Consider the following 15,846-nt stretch of genomic DNA (forward strand, 5'->3'; position numbering starts at 1 on the left):
AAAAAAAATAGTAATAACAACAACAACAACAACAATAATAATAGAAGAAGATACAAAGCAAGTGATGCATGATGCAATTGCTCACCATCCGCCGACCGATGCCCAGCCAGTCCCCCAGCAGCAATCGCTGCCCCCCAGCCAACTCCCCCCAGCTTATATACTGAGCATGACGTCACATGGTATGGAATGTCCCTTTGGCCAGTTGGGGTCAGCTGTCCTGGCTGTGCCCCCTCCCAGCTTCTTGTGCACCTCCAGCCTTCTCAGTCGGTAGAGCATGGGAAGCTGAAAAGTCCTTGACTTAGTATAAGCACTGCTTAGCAACAACTAAAACATCGGTGTGTTATCACATTATTCTCATCCTAAATCCAAAACACAGCACTATGCCAGCTACTAGGAAGAAAAGTAACTCTAGCCCAGCTGAAACCAGGACACTAACTCTTTCTGATGTACAGTCATAGGAATACCACTCATGAACGGTAATTATAACTTTCAAATGAGAAACTGAAATATTTAAATGAGATCTCAAACTGTTTATACACAAAAAACTAAAGTGACTAATATATTACTTATTTTAAATAAGGTCACATTTTCCACAGTCAGCTACCAGCTGCCATATAAGAGAAAGTTTCAACAAATGAACATGTTACAAATAATGAAGACTAAGTTGTAATTCTGTTTTTAAGTAGCAAATCTTAGTCCCTAAAAAGTTTCATAAGGAGAGGAAGTACAATAGTGGGATTGCAATCTGTTGCAAGGCATTATATCCCTCTAAGCTTGATATAAAAAAATTAAGAAGAAATGCCTCAGTTAAATAAGCATACACTAAACGTACTACCTTTCTGTATTTTGGGATTTGACTGAACTTCCAGTATCACTGTTGTCACGGTGTCTGCATACATATCATTAGCAGGATTTGCCACCCACTGGAAGATTAAAAAAAAAAAAATTTCATAATTTGAGCCCATTATTTGGGCTGAATGAATAACGCAACATAAAACGAATGTAACTTTAATGCCATTCTCCTGTTTGCTTTTCTCTGAATTCTAGCTTCAAATGACTATCATATATTTTACACCGAACTATTAACTATTTTTAACTTAGTATATTCCAGTAACTTCCCATGAAAAATTCAAGCTGTTGAATGTTTCTGAACACATTTATGAAACAGTTATTAATTACCACAGCCATTTGGGGGAGGGGGGAAGGAGGGAACACCATTTGACATTATTTCCAATTACTATTTGCCAAATAAAAAAAGGGCACCGAATCCACCATAATATTCTTGAGTCATGGCAAAAAAGAAACTAGCAGTGGCTAAATGAAACAACATGCATCAACACAGGACCACAGCTCAAGGGAAACTTTGCTCTAGCTTTCATTCTACTTGTCATCCAATGGAAAACTACTTAAAACATTTAATTCTGCATGGCATCTATATGATACTATTTTGCAGAAACTGGAGAACAAAATACTTCTTTCTCCCTCACCAATGCCCACCTCAAGGACTACCATGCCTGGTTCCTGGATCACAGTAATGTTTTTGAAAACCTTCAAGGCTGGTTTTTGTTGGATTTCTATTTCTTCTACATCACCTAAGAAGTGATAACAAATGGTTAGCAAGGACAAAATTATACTGAAAAGAAGACTAACTTTATCTGCATAAGAAAACAGGTCATTTTAAGAATGCTGTGATTATCATCACAACTGCTCACAGCAGCTCACAATTCATTTCTCAGCCTGAAGTGCATACTCTCTTCCCTTGCCTGACAAAACTATTTTCTTTGGTCTGGATTGTTTGCGGTTTTTTTAGTGTGTAATATTGGCCATTTTACTTGTTTTGAATTCTCATAGTTGACTGGCTTAGTACACTGACACATGTACACCAATGAAAAAGAAAACAAATGAGAAATTCAGTGCTCCATTTGCGGAATTAACTAGCTCCTCTTATACCCTTAAAGGATAACCCATTGTTTACATAAGCACAGAGGATAAAACAAAAGCATTTGTGTGCCAGGTAGCGCTCAGGCTGTAAGACCTGAACACCAACTGAATATAGGTTCTCTCTTCACTAGTGGTATGAATTAGATTCTGACACTAGAGGAGAAAGAAAAAAATCCGCAGCTTTAAATCTGGGAAGGGATCCTGCAAAGTGTGTGTGCCTCTAATGAACTAGGACAGGAGTTGCCCCTATCCTTTAACAAAGCTAGACGGAGGCACTGGGGATTGCATTAGTGGCAGATTTAAATGGCTTCTGACTCAGAAAAAGCCAACAAGGTTAGATTCTTGCTTCTCGGGGAGGGACAAAAGAGGCTGTCTGTCACAAAGGAGGACAGAGCTTTTGTTACTCTCTTTTGGGGCTGGAGATAAAAGATCGATTAATAAATTTTGCATCAGAGTGGCTATGGCACTCACTTTGGAGGCTGACAGGAGACAAAAATCAGCCTAGGCTCTATATTACTATATACTCATGATTTTGTAGTACAACTACAGTAGAATCCCCCAAAAAGGATGTTTCATGCTCATGAACTGGATCTGGCAGAAGCTGCATAATCTAATGAAAATTGTAAAATATGAAACCAACCGTGGCACTTCAGTTACTGGCAAAGAAGTTTCCACTCATAAGATGTCTGAAGACTATAAGTTCTTTTAAAAGTTGACCACTATAAATCATGAACATGTCTTTCCAAATACGCACCGGTAAGTTTTTGTAGCTGATAATAAAGCAGATTAAAAGGGCCGGTATATGGAATGGCTTGTGTCTGTGTTACAGTGCTCATCGCCAAGTCGGTATAATCTGAAATAATTTTTAAAAGTATGTATTAAAAATTATCCCTTCGAATTTGCTTCTTAAAAAATTAAATTGTCACTATAGATAAATAATGGCATCACAAGACAGAGGGTTGAACAGGACAGTGGCATCAATACATTCAAGACAGAGGGTTGAACAGGACAGTTTGTAAAGAGGAGGGTGGAGGGTCTGTTATAAGATAAATAATGTATTTTTGGTTAAGAAACCAGCAAGAGCTTGTTACTTTATCATGCCCATTAAAAGCAAACAGTGAACTAGGACAGTAGAATTGCTTTCCCCAAGCTCTTCTGGCATTACTACTCCATTTAATTTTCCTTCCATCTTGAGAATAGATCAATTTCTTTAGTAATAAATAGCATAGGAGCAATACACAATATTTTCACTGTACTGTGGCTTTTTACACTAAAAACTAATGACATTTTAGAAACTGGCAGGACAATTGATCAAGATGCTCTTCTGTTCTCACTGGCATGTTTTATGCATACTCATACAGAGGAAGAAGTTTTAAGTAACCATAAAGGGAATGGAAATTTGCTTCTTTTCTCTTACAGAAAGAACAGAAATTTTTTTAAACTTCAGTGGACAAAGAATTGAATGCCTTGCTTCTCACTCCAACAGTTCAGAACTTCTGGCAAAACCAAGCCAAACTAAAACAAAGATGTTCACTAATTGCTTATCAAACACAAAATTACAGAAAAAAACCCCAGTATTGTGTGTGTTTTAATGACAGAAGTATACATTAAGTTTCAATTACCTACTGAGCATATTACGGTCTTTACTTACTGGAGAGGTCACATGGAGAAAGGATGTGATAGTTAAAATTTCTTTTAACTAGGATTCCAGAAATTCTCTGTCCTTGCTCTGGTTTCTTATCTGCTAAAGATCCCATCACCTGGAAAGAAAAAACACACATAGTGCAACAAGGAAAACTGAAATATTCATAGCTTAAAGTTAACTATGGAGATGAAATACAGTTTCCTGAGAAAAATCAAACATTATATAAAATTAACTCTGAAAATAAAGGAAAGTCAGAGTAACCAACAAACATTCTGAGATGTAACACAAGAAAAGGTTGGAAGAGTGAAGAGCCAAAAAAAAACCACCGAACACCAAAAAAAACCCCAAAACCAAACCCCAAATACAACACTAAACCAAAACATTCACATGCTTTGAGTCCCTGGAAAACATACACAATCCAAAACCAATTAAAAATAGAGGCTTAGAAGAAAATGCATAGTGTTTATCCCAGAGGAAAATACTGTTGTACAGGTAAGAAAATATTAATTTTATACCTTGGCAAGTTTTTCTCCTCTGAAGTTTAATGTCACAGCTTCAGTATTCCTAGGATTATGAACTTCTATATGAACTTCATCGTTATCCTCATATTCCCGTATCAATGCTGCTTTCAATCTGGCCATTTCATTCTGCTCACCGTGAACTAAAATCTACAGAAAGACAGTTTTCCTTTTAGCAGAAGTTATTTGTCCAACCAGACATGTTTAGTAAGCAAATTATCCAAGAAAACTGCCATCTTGTACCTCATCTTTATAAAAATGTAATTTCATGAGGTCACAATATATGAAACATTAGCTCATTTATACTACATACAGTTCCATGTGTGTCTTGGAATTCTATGCATTATTCAAAGGCCCAGATTTTACGACCCTGAGTATTAGTAGAAAAATATATGCAAATAAGCAGAATGTATTACAGAGATTCCATTTAACTTTTCATACACGAGCACATTGTTATATTATGAAAGGGAAGTATTAACTTAAGTTCAATGATAAAAGTTACAGTTAGCTTTACATTTTTGCATCTGCATGTAGATAAACATAAACGTAATAAACGTGCAATTCAGTATGCTTATTAAGTTCACAATTTTCTTTGCCAAGTTAAATCCTCTCTTCTTCCGCTATGATTTGTTTTATTTCGATCTGTGCTTGCACACTGCCTCTCCCGCAGTCTCAGCAAGTTTCTGATCCTAGTCTCCATTTTCATATTCTGGTCCTTCACACCTCCTGCTCCCTGTGATTTTATCGTGCTTTTTCCCCCAGGTGCTGCCTTTGTCTTGTGCTGCCTGCTACATACCTTCTTTCAGACTGGCCTACTCTTTTTCAACCAATGTTTTCTTGTTTATTTTGGGGCAAATTCCAGTGAATTATCCCAATAGCAGTGTCCCCAGCTTAATGTCGTCCCATACTGTATCTTACTTGCGCAAAACACTGCTGAAACAGGTTATGGACCATACCACTTTCTCGGAAGTCATCCCCAGATATCCCACATGCAAACAGTCAAGAGCAAGTTCATCTTTACTTTGCTAAGGTAACATGACGAAGAATGGTTAAAATCTCCACCTTTTATTATTCAAAGCATAGGGATGCTGGCTACTGCTAGACACCAGTACCTGCCTTGATGACTCAAGGCTGTGAACTGGTTTGATAAATCCCACTCTGGAGAAATGGGCAGCATGTATACTAACCACATGTGGAGGTTTCAGGGCCCGGATAAATTCACTAGTTTGTTGATAATCTGTGTGAGCAGAGAAAGAAATGTAATCCACAGACATCTTCAGTGGGAGTTTTTGTCCTGACATAGTTGTGATTTCTTCAGGTTCAGACATGATGTGCTAGAAAAAAAGAACACTTCAAATAAAAAATGGAAAGCCTCCTTCAGACGCCATATAACTAATGCTTTACATTTCAAAAATCAATGAAATAATATTGGAAGCCAGGTTAAATGTGAAGAACTGAAAAAATCTCTCAAATTTCACAAAACACACACTCACAAATGAAAAAAGCACGCACAACACACACCATTTCATCTTTTGCATCCTCAGCAGATCTGGGAGTTCATTCTTCTTCCAGATACGTCTCTCTCAAATTTGCATTGAAATTATAACAAGTGTGTGATTTCTACCTCTAAAGGCAAAACTAGATGCTCTGGTTTCCCTTAGCTGCTGGAATTCGGAAGGAAGGATTTCATTCCCTACGACTGGACAGTGGTACAACATGCGCAAGGCAGTATGATCTCTGATATTTAAGTAGTGTTAGATTTAATATTGACTCCTCTACAATTAGGGTTAGGGCTCCCCTTTCAAAAAGTTAAATGGTGGAGGGGTCTAAAGATGGAGAAAACTATCAATCATTCTTTCTCATGACCAGATAACTGCTTCTAGAAAAGATTATTCTGTACATCATCACTGGAAATGGCCATATGCAAATTTTCTGTACTTTTCATTAGTATTAGCCAAAAGCAATTAGTTTTGACTACATAATTATGTGTACGTGACAACAATCTTAGTAAATGCAAATAAAGACACTTGCTACTAGCCAATTCTTTTCAAACATAACATGCATACTACTTTGTATTAAGAACTTGTGGTGCATTAACAACTCACCTTAGCAAGCGTTCCTTCAACACAGTACCCTGCTATAATTACTCCATTTCTCTTATCTGTGCACCAGCTCTCAAACAACTCTCTGGATAAGCCACTCTGCATCATACCTGGGGAAGCCATCACAACACTTGGGCCAATATCATCAAAATGATCCATACTCTAAATGGACAAACAGCGAGACTATCAGTTACCATAACTCACTTAAATGAAGCAAATATGAACTCTTCTGTCACCCTTCCTCTTTTGTAAGACAATCTTATCTCAAGCTTACCTTCAGGTTACTAATATGCTTGAAAACAAATGGATTGTTGATGTTAATTTGCTTGCGGATTTTGTCATTCATGGCATTCACATACGTCTGATAAACTGCCATACATTTCTTTGCCAAAGAGGAGGCATAATATATAGGGATATCATGGAGTTCAGGATGATTCTGCCAGTATTCATCTTAAAAAACAAAAACAAAACAAAAAAAAAACCAATGAAAAACAACAAAAAACCCAACCAACCACCAACCAAAAAACCCCATACAACCCCGCCCGCAGCATTATCTCCAAAATGCATGCTTCTCAGAAATGTTAATACTTCTTGTAAAACAGATTTAGCAGTGTTTTTTTTCATTTTTATTAAAGAAAACCACAATCACAGACTTTTTTTTTTCCCCACTTGCTCTACTAAAGAAAAAGTAATCACCAACTAAAAATGTATACAACTAGTACATACAGGCAAACAAACAAGAAAAAGATGAACTTCAGATATTTTCAGCAGGTCAAATTCCAATCAATCACCAACTTCAGCTACAAGGTATAAAGTATACATGATATTACACAGCAATAAATCTACATTTACAACAACGCAAGTTTTACTACACCACTGCAATAAAGCTAAAATGTCTCTGTCAAATATTAATTACACATCTAACAGCTAGGGACATCTGCACATAGGTATGTTGTTGAGAATTCACTATATCAAAGTTCTGTAAAACAAATCCACGGAGTTCAAGGCGTGAAGGGATTGCCCAGTTATCAAGCCTGTCTTCCTGTATATCACCAACAGTTGTATTTTACAAGCTTAACTGAAACAAAAACAGGAAAAAAGCCTCCACTAACCACAACTTACTTTATCACTGATGACAGTAGCCATGACCTTTACTAAACACAAAGAGATCTGAATGCAGCTACACAAACATAACTTACTCATTTTCCCACTTGGATACAGTTCTGCTAGTCTAAAACATATTTATATCGCTTAAGTGAGGAACAGTCATCCAAAAATAGACGTAAACTCTTTTGGCTGTATTTGTACATTTAAAATGATATGGCTTTAACCTAACATTTTTGATTTGCAGACAAAGCTTTTCAGAACATGTCAGAGAGGCTCACTGCCATGACTATCTTAATAAGTTCAAGTGTAAGGTGGAAACAGCCAATGAAAGATAACCAATAGCAGGACTCAGAACGACATTAAAAGATGGCACCCGTTGTCACAATTTTCTATACCATAACGCAGTATTTTATTTTTTGTCAGACACTTATGGAAAGAAGGAGAACAAACACAGAAGCCTGCGGGCTCAGTTGTGTAGGCATGTGAGATGCAATTGCTCTTTCTACCTAATTAAGCATCCAATTGCGTGTCTAGCTTTACTAGATGTATTTTCAAGCTTATCTTTAGCAACTCTGGTATCTACACACAGCAAGGAGAGCCAACCAATTACAAACTAATGGCTACACGAGATTTAAAATGTTTGGTTTTTATCTCCTCTATGAAATAAACAAACCTCAATCAATGATAAGTACTAAATAATCCGGCAACATCAAATACTACCCCATGCCTGGATCCAAATTTCTTATTAATATTTGAATAGACCAGTAACACATTTTGAAAACATACTAGTTTCTAATGTTGAGCTAAACTGAAATGGAAAGTGAGAAGAATTTCAAGTATTTTAGGTAATGTTTTAGATTCAACACCCCTAAAAGTAATCAATAATAAGTACTAAATAATCCGGCAACATCAAATACTACCCCATGCCTGGATCCAAATTTCTTATTAATATTTGAATAGACCAGTAACACATTTTGAAAACATACTAGTTTCTAATGTTGAGCTAAACTGAAATGGAAAGTGAGAAGAATTTCAAGTATTTTAGGTAATGTTTTAGATTCAACACCCCTAAAAGTAAGTATTTTAATTTTGAGATAGTTATCTTTTGATCTTGCCAGCATTTGCATGAGCAAAAAGACTAGTGAGAAATCACGTAACATAGTACAAATTAAATGTGCTAAAAGGAAGCAAAGAAGCCTAGAAATAATTTATTTAAAAACTCTTTTCTCTGGTACCTTGTAACAATTACTTATATATTTTATGTGAAGCGGCTTGTTATGATCACGTATAGTTTCTCCCCCCATTTTTGCTCTTCTTAACAAAGCCTAATTTGCTTTCCCATTATAATTAGGACTTTAGAAATGCTAGAAGTGTCTGTTATGGTCTTCTCAGCTTTTCCTATAAAGACTTCTTCATATAGGTTTGTGAATTAAAGGGCAAGGATAGTGAAACTTTGGAACAAAATATATCTTTTTTTTTAGCAATATCGTTTAAATGGAACAGTCATGTTTTGATTGCTTCCTTTTCAATCTGTAGTAATAGCTCCTATTTGCTGAAATCCCAGTTCAACACGATTCAAAAGTCAAGTACATATTACCATGTCATTACGTTCTCCTTTCTAGCTGTCCTTTCTGCCTCACAAAGCAGAACTGCCTTGGTTAGTTGGTTAGGTTTTTTCATTTGAACAAACAGTATTACATATTCTGAGGTAATTAACACGCTGAAAAATGGTTGAAGAGTTGTTTAAAAAAAATCATTATACCTGCACATGAAAACATTCTCATCTAACTTTATATGCCTTTTATTAAGAGGAGCTGGGAAGGTACATACCTAAAATTAAAAGTAGTTCTTGAGCTCGACCCAGGGCAAACACAGGAATAAGACCTCTACCTCCTCTATTTACAATGTCGTGAACGGTATTACAGAATCTTGCCTCTCGCTCTTCCCTTTTTTCATGAATATGAGTACCATACGTGGATTCCTATGTACAAAGAAATTTAGTATTAAAAGTACTGACACAAAGACTAATTCCTGATCTTCTCCTCTGAATCCAACAAGAAAATGCAGAAAAACGTAATGTTGTTACCATGCAGGGGGCAGAGGGGTAAAGGGAAAAATCAAACCCACCCCAAATTCCCATAACCACCTGCACCAAGATAATCAAGATTCCCCCTCCCCCAAGTCCCTCCCAGCAATTTGGGAAGACAGATCCGGGGGGGGGGGGGGGGGGACAATGAACTATTAATTTTGGTGCTTCTTTTTTTTAAGAGGAAATTTAACATACTTATTTTCCTAACTGGAAATGCTGCCACTGCTTTGATGAATGGGTTATCACGTTACCATGGCTCACTAGTGGTACGAGTGCCACAGTTTAGAAACACGTAGTCTAAAATATAGGAATTACACAAAATACAAGTTTTTTGATGTGATTTAAAATGAAATAATTCTCAGTTACAGAAAGCAGTTAGAAGGGACACAAAGGATTAAGTAATTTTAAGCATTACTCTGAAAGATCTCACTGTTCATTTCCGAATGAAACAGTTGCTTTTAATGTTTCCCCTGAGCTTCTGATTTTCCAAACATGGATTCAGAATAAAACCATTTTGCTCAGAAACCAAAACCAAAAAAATATGGAATAGCACTCAGGGCACCTCCACCCAGGACAAATTCTCAACAAACATAGTTGGAAGTAGGTTAGGACCTACTAAAGAAAGGTATCTGGCTAAATTGAGGTTTGTACAATACATCTAGCAAACACAAGGTGAAACCTAGTAAATCTCCCATCTTGTAAAGGTTTGTCTAGAGGCTTAAGAAACTTCATCAGAAGGATTGTGAAACAAAAATCAGACTTTTTAATACAGTGAAAAGAAATGTTGGAGTGTTCTGAACACCCAAGCGTTTGGATATTTAACACAAATCACATACTACCATTAAACCTCCACTGTCTTTCTCATCCCATTTTAGCTCTAATTAAGTAATACTCCTATACTTTTTTAATGACTAGTTTAAAGAAATAATTTTGTAAAAGTTTCAATTATAAGAATATCAGGTTTAATATTGGGAATCTCAGCTGCCATCAGATGTCTGTCTTCCTGTCTTGAGAAATCACCTGTATATAAAAGCTATGAGACACAAAGAGAAGCAGTTACTCTGATTACAGGTTCTACCAAGTCAGCAGTCTTTAAAAAGCTGTTTAAAAAAAATCATTCCTATACGACAAAGATAGTTTTAAGGAATTTATGATAAAAATATCACTTGTACTTTAACTAAAGACTCTTCGGATGTGGACAATGCTTATAATATTAGGTCAATAGTACTACAACACAAATATTTTAACCACAATGAGTAAAGATATTTCAAGCAGTACCTTAATTGCAACAGAATTAGGTAAACAATTATTAATTTTTATTTTTCTTTTCATTTGGGATATAAAGGTGCCATTTTCAGCATTTTGCATACATGCACTGACCATTAAGAAGTAAAAATTGATATAACAGAAAATACAGCAGGTCCTAAGTGGAAGTACAAAGTAGGTAAATCAGCATTTACATATCAGAATGTAACTATAATGAATAATCCAATAAAATTACTTTAAAAAAATCCTTCTAAGATTTTCTGATACTTAAAAAAAAGCCTGTAATCTAGCAGATTTTCCAAATGGAATGATCATGTTCCCCATTACACCAAGAAGTAATTCGTAATTGTTAGTAATTTTTAATGGATTCTTAACTGCAGGGTAGAATGCAGATGTGCCCAAAATGATGGTTTCAAAACTGAACGTTTTTTCCTTAATGATCATTCTACTGATGAAAATGTGAATAATAACAAAACATATAGTCAGCAGCTGCAGATAACTGGTCTAAGGTAACCTACTATCACATTCCTCATTTGCTTCACAGAGAATTAAATAAAATAATGGATGTTAAAACCCAATCCATTTGAGTCATGCATAGTAAGAGGGAAATCTTTCTCCATCATGCCTTAATCAGCAAAAAAAAAAAGCAGTAAGATATCTAAATTTTATTGTAATCATTGTAAATTCAGTTCTATTTCTGTACTTTTTTTAAACTCTAAACTTTTAAAATTCTCAATCATTATACACCATGAACAAAGTCCGACTAGACAGCAAGCCTCAGGACCACCATCTCTCTTCCCTCTTCAAGGCTGTATGAAACTTTTCCTGGGCGGGGATTATCCTACTGAACTCCAATTCATGAGATTAGTTTCAAGTATCTGGTTTTGACACAGTGCTGCCTGTGATTATATGACGACTTATTTAATCTCTCTAGGCCTAAAATTAATAATAATCCTATTTCTTTAGGTACTTTAGCATAAGAGTGTTACGAGAAAAATATAACTCACATACTCTGACAAATGCCATTTAAGCACTCAGACAGGCAGACGTGGTAAATCAGAATTACAAAAACAAACATCTGTTTATAGATTTTACTAAAACGCAGCTTCTGTAAGACTGCCTCAGCTATCAACTACCTCTGAGCAGACCAGCACGGAAAACTACATTTTTACTGGTTCCAAGTCTGAGTCATAACTCACTCCCATAAAATCCAAACGTTCGACCTGGTTCAATACATGTGTCACTTGCTAGTTCTAATCAATGAGAAAATACATGATCTAAGTCAAGGCCTCTCACCTTGACTTGAGTCCAAGTCTATTTGACAGCTCCAGCCACAGTGGTGGGGCTTAACAGACAATAATAAATAATTAATGACTAAGTTAGAATTCACGCTTGATTTCAACTTTATAATAAAAAGAAAATACCTTCACACCAGCTATTTCAATCATAAACATGGCTGCTCCCAGAACATGGCCTGCGTGGTAACACCAGAATTTGATTCCTGCCACCTCTTTCACTTCATGGAAGTTGATGGTCTCGATCTTGTCCATGCTTTCTTCAAGGTCTGTTTCTGTATATAGCATGTCATCCGCTGATATATTACTGGATATAAGTGAAATGGCTAAATATCAGCTCATCTTACCAGCTTAGATTATATAACAGTTGGAAAAAAGTGTTCCTGGATTTTTCCCCACTGACAGTAAGAATCCCATTCGGCAACGCTATGTCTCCTACATTAGAAATCAAGTCCAGGTACACCTAAGCAGAGTTAAAGTGTCTTTCTTTTGAAAGGCCGCACGAACAGTCTTTTCATTTCACAATCTGCTCTGTATTTGTCTAAAAGTACCAACAGATTCCCAGCCCTGGACAGAGGTCTGACACTCAGCTTGTAACAGCCCTCAAAAACCAAACCAAACCACACTTTTCCCATTGGCCCAGAACAAACAAGTTAAGAAGAGGACTGTTTATCAGGTTTCTGACCCAAACTAGAATCTGCTGCGTTGAGATATGCTCAGGACCATTGAACTCACACATAAAAGATGTGTCAAGGCATGTAACAGGAGAAAAACAGAGAAAGAAAAAAAAGAGGGGAAAAAACCCCAACATGTAAGTAACAGAGCATTCTTTGTACATTTGCTTACATTTAATATTTAATTTGACCTTGTCCTGAAGAGTGAGTTGTATCTTTAGGGGCTTAAAATTCACTACTTCTGTGAAGCTTAAGAAAAAATATAGACATTAAAAAGCATAAGTACAAAAGAACATCTTAAGAGAGACAGATGGTGGGAAAAAGAGGATACTATTAAAGGTCCAAATAAGGCAAATGAAAAGAAAGAGAGGAAAGAAGTTGGTTTTTTTTTTATTGATAGGAAGTTATTTGACAGACACATTATCCATGAGGCAGTAAAATGATTCATTACTTCTAATCTGGTTATAACGTTGTTACTTGTGGCAACATCCAGGTTCATCCAGCCACCTTTGGGGGCTTCATCTTAAGTTTCCTATCGGATGTATCGGTGAAATAATTAAGGAGTTGAAGAGACAACCCATGGGTCAACTTACCTGACTTTGACATAGTCAGAAAGAAGCCATCTGTAAATAGCTTTTGTGGCATGAGTCATAAATGTCCTTCCTTTAAAACTTGTTTTCTGCAAAAACCATGGTAAAGCCCCACAGTGATCTAAATGGAAACTTAAAATAGACACACAAATCCAATTAATACATTAACAGTACAAAACACTAATATATAATATATATCCTATAAATACTTCACTGGATTAACATAGTGTCACGAAAATCGAGAAACAGAGTTTTCAACCTCGTTGTTAACTATGCTGGTCTATATTCCATACACTAGTGACTAGAAACGCAATCAAGAAAAGGTAAGAGTAATACAGGAAATTCTCCATTAATTGCAAAAGTTTTACCCATAAACTCTCAGAATTAACTTTTTTGTAATTTACATATAAAGTTAGAGGGAGAAAAATAACAGGAACCGGGAACACAACAAATGTCTAAGATGCAAGAAAGCTAACAAACGTGATCCTAAGTTTGCATGTAGGACACTGGATTAAAACACGTACTAAAATAATTTTATTTGGCCACACTTCTAATTTGACCTATCTTAAGGAAGTGCTTTTAAAATACAGGTAGAACAAGCATATATCACGAAAACTCAGTATTTTATAGAGACCTGGTTATGAGTCATTTACAAATGGCTCTCCCTGTCTCTCAGCCACTAAGCAATATTTAAACCACATTCAAAGCTTGCGGAAGTCTCTGAGAACCTTTTTCATTCAAAGCCAACAGAGCAAAAAACACAACCCATACTTTTCAGCAGTCTTTATGTAGAAAACTCATTCTAGAAGCTGTCACAATGGTGTTAAAGCAGGCCAGGTTATAAAAAAGTCAGACATCACAGCAAGCTCCAAGGAGAGTTGTAATGTCAAAAGTGACTGGACATCCTTAATTTAAAAAAAAGTTGGAAACTAAAATTTTACCATGCCATTACCATCTATATAACACCTATTTTCAGCCTCTCTTAATAATCCACAAGTCAACACAGCTCAGACCACGACCTCAGTATATTTGTTCTCTTAGGTGCAACTTACTGACTAATTAGGAGAAGATCAATCTCAGCAGGATCTATCAAATCAATGTAAGGAAGAGCGTCCATTCCTTCCAGTCCAGGATGGATTCCGCAATCAAGCTGAAAAATGAAAGAAAGTTAAAGCTTCTAACAAAATGTATAAAAAACCTTCTTCCATTTTGGTCTAAAATATAGTTACTAGTGACTAGTAACTTTTAGCATCATGCAAAAGAAGTATTTTTTCCTTAAACATTGCTTTTAGCATTGGATTCCATATCTCGGGCTGCTGTCTAGATGACTTATCCCCACCGGGAAACTGAACACCTTTCAAAAGATCCCAGTCTTTGTTTATAATTTTGTACCTATGCAAGCCTTCATTCACACTTCAACAATACCTGAATATTCAGAACAAGTGTATGCAAGTTATTTCAGCCACCATCTCAAAAGACAGCTGGAAAAGGGAAAGAGAACATGTATGTGTTTACATGTGACTGTTTACACATAACTATAGGTAAACATTAGCCTTAGGTTCCACTGAAACCTAATATGTGTAAATTTTAGAATCGACACTTACAACACATACGTTCTGTTTGGGGATATGGATGTATTTTACAAGATAGCCTCTGTAATCTCTGCTATCGTATATGCTGTATTGTTCCAGAAAGCTACAAAATGTGCCTCTTCTAGCACAGTGGCCAACTTCAGTGAGGAAGCTGAATTCAACCCGTAACATCTTTTTGTGATCTGAAGTACCATGATGAGGGTGTACAAATACATTCATGCAATAATTACCATTATTTTTCTTCCTTTAAACTCCAGAATAATGCACGACCTTCCTACTTCTTGGCCAGCACCTCTGCAAAAGGATATCAAAGTCATCAAAATTAAAACAACCCACAATGTATAGATGTAACTGGATATTGGATGCCTTCAGTGGGATTATTTTTCTGTGTAGAAATAATGGCTGCACAGCCCTTTTAAGCTCAGATATTTAAAGTAACTGAACAGTTATATTTATCTCAATGGAAATTAGACCCTATATGACGCCGCAGGAGTAAAAAGAACCTGTTTTGGGAGATGATTTTGGTCTCTTCTTGTTTTTACTGCATGCCTGCACACTCAGCTCCCAAGGTGATATAATGAGTTGAAAGTTTAATTAAATAACAAATTACTTTGGGCTGAACAAGCATGAAGTAGCATCTTCAAGTTGTCCAGAAGTCAACTCTTGTGATGCTACCAAAAACACCTTCAGCCTACATTGGCATCTTTACCAGAGAAAAAAATTCAACATAAAATACTACAAAACCCCACGACGTTACCGAAGTACAAAAGGCAAAGAAGAAGTTTTTCGCTCAGACAACACTTCAACGTTGCGTAAGGGAAGGACACAATCCTTCTAACCGGCTGTGACAGCTACCCCGCAGACTGCAGGCTGCCTGCTCCTCGGAAAAGCAAGCAACGAAAAACCAGGAGGGGGGAAAAAAGCAGCCCGGGATTTCAACGCCTCGAACTACGTTTCACTCAGGCCGCCCGGGGCCCGCTCCCGCCTCCCCTGTCGGGATAGCACAACCGGTGCCTGGGGGAGGCGC

General features: G+C 36.5%; 1 protein-coding gene across 1 annotated transcript in view; it reads right to left on the bottom strand.

Moving 5' to 3' along the window:
* CPSF3 (cleavage and polyadenylation specific factor 3) overlaps window positions 1-13,282 on the bottom strand; it is a 20,444-nt gene extending 7,162 nt beyond the window's left edge. The window contains exons 1-12 of the mRNA XM_019471088.1: window positions 13,231-13,282; window positions 12,093-12,142; window positions 10,346-10,435; window positions 9,144-9,294; window positions 6,481-6,656; window positions 6,210-6,368; window positions 5,292-5,438; window positions 4,102-4,254; window positions 3,593-3,701; window positions 2,696-2,794; window positions 1,498-1,592; window positions 836-923 (exon numbers count right to left, since the gene is read on the bottom strand). Of these exons, the coding sequence (XP_019326633.1) occupies window positions 836-923; window positions 1,498-1,592; window positions 2,696-2,794; window positions 3,593-3,701; window positions 4,102-4,254; window positions 5,292-5,438; window positions 6,210-6,368; window positions 6,481-6,656; window positions 9,144-9,294; window positions 10,346-10,435; window positions 12,093-12,142; window positions 13,231-13,282 (1,369 nt within the window). The remainder of the gene's footprint in view (window positions 1-835; window positions 924-1,497; window positions 1,593-2,695; window positions 2,795-3,592; window positions 3,702-4,101; window positions 4,255-5,291; window positions 5,439-6,209; window positions 6,369-6,480; window positions 6,657-9,143; window positions 9,295-10,345; window positions 10,436-12,092; window positions 12,143-13,230) is intronic.
* Window positions 13,283-15,846: the final 2,564 nt, after the last annotated feature.

This window comes from Aptenodytes forsteri, unplaced genomic scaffold (genome assembly GCF_000699145.1).
Source record: "Aptenodytes forsteri isolate BGI_AS27 unplaced genomic scaffold, ASM69914v1 Scaffold94, whole genome shotgun sequence".
NCBI classification, from domain to species: domain Eukaryota; kingdom Metazoa; phylum Chordata; class Aves; order Sphenisciformes; family Spheniscidae; genus Aptenodytes; species Aptenodytes forsteri.